Raw genomic sequence first — 6,753 nt, 5'->3', positions numbered from 1 at the left:
ACCAGGTTTCACCATGTTGGTCAGGCTGGTCTTGAACTCCTGACCTCAGGTGATCCACCCGCCTTGGCCTTCAAAGTGCTTAGATTACATGCGTGAGCCACTACGTCCAGCCAGTTCTTTACTTATAATAGAGAAAAAGTTTTAAAAACAACCCACAAATTTCATGCTAAGTGAAGAAAGTAGGATTAAATAAAGACAAAATCATTTCAGCTACGTTTTAAAAAAACCTACACAAAGAAAAAGAAACAGAATACTCAGAAATGTCCAGGGGGGCTGCAAATAGAACTCAACATCTTTTTTTCCTGTTTTCTAAATTTTCATAAATGAACATCCATTTTATAATGAAAAACAGTTCAATTTAAGTTACATTTCCAACACATTTCTCATCATCAAGTTCTGCAGTCAGTCTTTTGCCCATATCCTGTCCTAGTATGCTATACTAATATCAAGCTTGAAAACATGTCAAATCAGGATGCTTATGTTATTCTGAAAATGCAAACCACTGTAACAGAAATTCTCTGGCAGAGGTAAGATTTAAATATCTTTCATTTAATTAACAGAGCCTAATACAGTTCCTGACACATAATGGGCATTTTAAAATATTTGTTAAATAATTACCTTAATTTTTGGACTGTAATTCATATCTCTAAAGAATTTTGTTTCTTCATAGACCTTGTAATTACCTAAAAATTCAATATAGATTTTCAAAGACAAAATGAAGATCTTCAGAGCAAATCATTTCTATTCTAATATTAACAGGAACATTTCATATCAACATACTTACCATAATAAAGTTTGGGGAAAAACAGCACATACAATATCTCAAAATGTCTACAAATCTCAAATTCTAAAATATGAGAATTTAAAATTATGAAAGGAAAATTCAATCACAGAACTTTCGTTACCTTTTCAATGAATTTCTCAATTGTTTGCGGATCTGTGATCCTTCCAAAGGGATTTTATGTTGTTTCCAGAAATAAAAGTTGTTCTTGGAACATGCTAGTATATGTACAAGTAAACTTTACAAACATGTGAAAAGATCCACATTAACTTTAAAAAGGTGCTATTGTCTGAATCTCTGTGTCACCCCAAAATTACTATGTTGAAATCCTAACCCCCAAGTTGATGGTATTAGGAGGTGGGGCCTTTGGGAGGTAAGCAGGTCATAAGGGCACAGCCCTTATGATAAGATTAGTGCCCTATTAAAGAGGCCCAAGAGAGCTCCTTGCCCCTTCTGCCATGTGAGGGCATAGTGGAAAGGTGCCATTTATGAACCAGGACAGAGCCTTTACCAGACACCAAATCTGCCAGCACCTTGATCTTGGACTTCCCAGCCTTCAGACTGGGAGAGATAAATTTCTGCTGTTTATAAGCCCCCCAGTCTGTGGTATTCTGTTATAGCAGCCCGAACATAGTAAGACAAAAGAGTAACATGAAAAAAGTGCTCTGCCACAGTTTTAGCATCATTGTTTTAATACCACGAAATACAAGTACAAAACACTGTATAAGTATACTTTTTACTACATGGCGATGAACTAATAATACACTTATGTTTTCATAAGAATCTGTACTACCCAGCACTGGCCAATGTACTAGTAGCTTTCAACAGGGATTTTTTTTTTTTTTTAACTATTCCTATAAGGTTTTATCATGAGTAAAAAAGCTCACAACTCTTTTCAGCTATTGCAGATTTACATTTATCTTAATACTCCTGTTCAAGATGCTCTGGAGAACTGTTAAGAACTACAAAATCACCTTAGCCAAGTGTTTTGAATGAGTAACTTTACTTCCCATTGGCCAAGATCTCCCTTATGTTGGCACTGCAAAGACACTATGCACTTATCTGAGGTTAAAAAAAAAAAAAATGTTGTCTTAATAGCCCTCTTACTGTGTAGCAAGGCAAATTACCATTTCCTGAAATGTCCAACATATCATAGCAGTTATTTGTTAAGCAGTAAGTCATGAAACCCCATTTACAGAAGACAATAGCAACACAGGATCACTAAGTCCTACATATACCAAATAAAAACAAGTTTACAAATATTCAAACTGTCTGTCTTCTCTACTTCTAAAATGGTTTAACCACATCAAGTGAGGGTAACATCGGCCAATAAGAAAAGGAAAAAGTAAACTGTCCTACTGTCTGGCATTCAGCTTCCACAGCATGTCTCACAGTTTTCGGCCATTTCAGCTAAGAGTTTTCTTATGACAGACAAAAATAATGATTAAAATAGCATTAGCTTTGCTGAGAAATGTGAAAATAAAAGCACAATGTCAAAAATATTTCAAACTAATTTTGTTTTTATAAATAAATAAAATGGTGTTTATCTTTTCTTAAAATTCTTGCTGTTAAAACATTCAAAGTTATGTCAACCTGTAAGGATAAAGGGGTATTTAAGATAACATGTTTGGAAAACTAAACCACATTTTTAATTGCCAGTATTATGCTTTGTTCTTGGCAGAATCATCCTTGTTTCTTCTTTTTACATCCCAATTATAAACCCTGGCCATATCTGCAAGAATTGTCAAAGAAAATGCAAATGCAATTCTAAAGACGATGCATGCAATGACTAAGTATTCACTCTACTCACACAATGAATCAAAGGCACATAAATCACACATACACAAATACTGGCAACAAATAGTATTGTAAGATATCCTGCTATAATGTCAACTGCTAGGAAAATACTGTAGTTAAACTCTATCAAAACTAAGGACTCACATCAATTGTTAACCAATTATTTGCTATGGTATTAGTCAACTGTCAACTAGTCAACTATGATATATTTAGTAAATATGTACTAGACACTCTCAATAGTTTTAAACACAGTCCCTTATCCAAGAAATTTCAAAGATCACTCAACTCATGCCTGCCATGCCATGTAATATTCATATTAGTACAATTATCAATAATTTTATCTCTTACCCTCCCTTTGGCTTAACAAGTTTATTAAGCATCTACTGTGTTTCTGACGAGGCACTATACAAAGCTCTGAATAAGATGGGTGAAGTCCTTTCCCTCATGGAGCTTAGACTCCAGTAGAATAGTCACTGTAATAGAGACTGTCCACCCCAGCTCCCTCACATGTCTACATACCTTTCTACCTTTTGTAATACTAGCAATAACAAATAGCATTTAACTAAGCTTATAAGACTCATCTTAAAGGATTTCCTCTCTTTTGACTCCTGTATCTAAGTCACTGAATCCTGTTTTTTCTCTCACATTTAATATCTTTTACTTTCCACAAGCACCACCCCTCCTAGGTCCTTGTCATCTCACAGCTGAATGAAGTTTCCACACTACCGGCCAGATAATGATCCCTGCACTAGGCCCCAAAGGCCTGCCTTCCCTTAGCCAACCATAAACACCTGACACATGCTACACACTGGCAAAGAAGAGAAAGTGCAGCTCCTACATTTGAAGAGTTCACGGTTTGGCAAGGGAAAACTAAGTAGAATGTGTTAAACAAGCACACAAGAAAACACCCTGAGGATTAGAAAATGTTCAGGAATGCTCTGATGCTTGAACTGAGATATTTAGGGTAAAAGGGTAAAAACGAGCACCTCTTGTAAATATGGGAAAGATATTTACAAGAGGTGTATTTACAAGTGGTGGTTTGCTGCGCCTATCAAGCCATCACCTAGGTATTAAGCCCAGCATGCATTAGCCATTTTCCTAATGCTCTCCCTCCCCCCATGAAAGAATGTTTTTTAAAAAATCTTTCACCTTTTTTCCCTTGCTTTTTAAGAAAGGATACTGACTTCTGTGGTAGTAAATTGATCTCGAAGAAAGTCAAGGTCTTCCTCAAGGGAATCAAGATTCTTTGTAGCAGTCGATAAATTCTTTTCCAACAATGCCTGAGCTTCATCAATATCATATTCAAGCATTACATTAGCCTGAAGAGAGAAAGTCATGACAATTACTCAATATTTACCCAGTGTTTTACAGTTTAGAGTAAGTGTGGGCAAACTACAGCCCTCAGGTCAAACCCAGCCTGCTTCCTTCTGTTATAAGTTCAGTTTCACTGGAGCTATTCTGTACTCAGGCTTTCATACCACAATGGCAGGACTGAGTAGTTGAGACAGAGACCATGTGATTTTCAAAACCAAAAATATTTACTATTTGACCTTTTACAGAAAGTTTGCTGACTCCTTGGTTAAAGAATATATTTACATACATTGTATCATTTAATTCTCAACCCTGGTGAGGCCAAAGTTATCTTCTTTACATTAAAGAAATGAGGGCTGAAGTTGCGTCGGGTGGCACAGCTAGTCAGGATGAGAAACCAGTATGTTTAGATACAAAATCCTATCTTTCTACTACCTCCCTCGTGACACTAAATAGTATTAAGTTTGCATCAATTTAAATAAATTCTGAGTTTGAGATATGTTAATTTAAAATTTTTCAGGTAAGAAAGACAACTAGCTTTTACTTGTCCCTTCCTACTATTTCTGACAGATGTTAGGGATTAAGGCAAGGTGACATGTCTGTCAGCCTGAAGATACAGTGTAACTGCCAATATTCAGGGATGCATATACCTTGGAAGAGGGAAACCATACCTTTTACAGCTTTGAACTCCCCCTATCACCTGACTTACCACTGAGCATTTCCTAAACCACTCTCCTCATCTTGCAAATGGAATTTTAAAATTACTCAAAGTATTCTTGTAAGGATTAAACAAGACAACATGAAATAAATACTTATTGACTGAATAATCCAATCTATAATTAGAAAAATCTATTAAAAATCAGATAGGACAAAAATATTCAACATAAGCAAAGACTGAACATAAAAAATATAACAAGAATCCACAAAGAAAAAAACCAAAGCAGGGGACCAAAAAAACTGTAAATCCTTCATTTCAACAAAATGTTCCTGAAATGTCACACACCCATGTACATATATACATACACACTCGCACACACACAGATGGTAAGTGAAATGACACACAAAATGAAATGAAAGGGTGCATTGTATACCAGGGAAACTGACCCAAAAGTCCTTTGAGCATCCAGGCAAAAAGAACACGTTACTCATAAAGGAATAAAAGAATTCATATCATATATAGCTTGATGTATTTTCACAAACTTAACACGCCTGTGGATCCAGCATCCAGATCAAGGACAGGTTATCACCAACACCCCAAAGCTTCTTTGTGAACCCTTCCAGTTACCACCAGCACCCTGACCTCAAAGGTAACCATTATCCTGACTTGGGGCATAGTTTTGCCTGTATTACAACTTTACATAAACAGAGTGACACAGTATATGTGCTCTTTTGTGACTGACTTCTACAGTAGGCAAGAATTATGGCTCCCATAATAGTTGTCCATTCTAATCTCTGGAATCTGTGACTTTGATGAGATATTTATGTCATTTGTCAGAGTTGACCTTAATATACAGACTGCCTGGGTAAACCTAATCTAATTACATGAGCCCTTAAGAGCAGAGAACTTTTTCTGGCTCGCAGCAGCATGAGAAGTTTGAAAGATCTGAAATATAAGAAAGATTAGTCATATTACTGCTTTGAAAATATAAAGGACCACAAGCCAAGGCTTCCAGGTGGCCTCCAGAAGCTGAGACTGACTCCTGGATAATAGGCAGCAAGGAAATAGAGACCTCAACCACACAGAACTGGATTTTGCCAACAATGTGAATGAAGCTGAAATCTAATTCCCCCGCCCACCCTAGAGCGGCTAGTAAGGAGTACAGCCCTGTTGACAATTTAATTCTGGCTTTATGGGACCCTGGACAGAGGACGCAGCCAAGCTCATCTGGATTTCTGACCTATACAGCTAGGAGATAATGGATATTGTTTTAAGCCTCTAAATTTGTGGTGATTTGCTATTCATTTCTTTCATGCAACCTTGTTTGTGAAAATCACCCTTGCAGTGCTAGTGTGTAGCAGCTGTTCATTCCTCCTCTGTACTGTATAGTATTCCACAGTTTGAACACATGATGACTTAGTCATCCATTCAATTGTGATGAACATTTGAGTTGTTTCCAGGTTTTGGTTACTACAGAGTTGATATGAACATTCTTATACCTCTCTTTTGGTTAATATTTATATATATCTATTATATATAGCAAGAGGCAGAAAGAGATAGAGACAGGCATGGAACTGCTATGGCATAGGCAATGCATATGTTCTGCTTTAACAGATACCTGTAGTGCCAAACAGTTTCCCCAGTGGCTGGGTCCATTTACATCTTCACCAACAGTAAATCAGTTTTCTCACTGTTCCATATCCTACCATCACTTAGTATCACCCTACCATTCTGGTGGGTGCACAGTGAGATCACATTGTGCTTTTAATTTGCATTTCCCTGTTTACTAATGAAGTGGGACAACTTTTCATATGTTTTCTGGCCATCGGGAGGCCCTCCTTTCGGAAGTCACTCACGAGTTATCCTGCTGAGTTGCTTATCTTTCCATTTTCTCCTTAACAAAAAAGTTTTCTAAAAAATTTAAGTATATAAATATTAGGAAAAAGAAAATGTTTGCAAATATGGTGAAAGGGGTACATTGTTAAGATAAATAAAATCACCAACAACTGATATAGTTGATTACATTAAAATTTAAAACTTATAAGAGGTACCACAAAAGACAAGCAACAGATGAGAAAAAGTATATGCAATATGAAGAGAAGACTCTGCATCCCAAACATATAATAGATAAAGAAGACCTAAATGTCTATCAAAAAAGAAACAAAGAATTCAACAGAAAAATGGACCAACAACATAATTAGGAAGG

General features: G+C 36.3%; 1 protein-coding gene across 2 annotated transcripts in view; it reads right to left on the bottom strand.

Moving 5' to 3' along the window:
- Positions 1-1,450: 1,450 nt before the first annotated feature.
- Positions 1,451-6,753, bottom strand: part of VBP1 (VHL binding protein 1) — a 19,419-nt gene continuing 14,116 nt past the window's right edge. For both annotated transcript variants that reach the window (XM_017516227.2, XM_037734138.1), the window contains exons 5-6: positions 3,759-3,897; positions 1,451-2,513 (exon numbers count right to left, since the gene is read on the bottom strand). In XM_017516227.2, the coding sequence (XP_017371716.1) occupies positions 2,443-2,513; positions 3,759-3,897 (210 nt within the window). In that variant the 3' untranslated portion in view covers positions 1,451-2,442. The remainder of the gene's footprint in view (positions 2,514-3,758; positions 3,898-6,753) is intronic.

Source organism: Cebus imitator, unplaced genomic scaffold (genome assembly GCF_001604975.1).
Source record: "Cebus imitator isolate Cc_AM_T3 unplaced genomic scaffold, Cebus_imitator-1.0 Scaffold576, whole genome shotgun sequence".
In the NCBI taxonomy this organism is placed as follows: domain Eukaryota; kingdom Metazoa; phylum Chordata; class Mammalia; order Primates; family Cebidae; genus Cebus; species Cebus imitator.
This window is presented reverse-complemented; position numbering and strand designations above follow the sequence as displayed.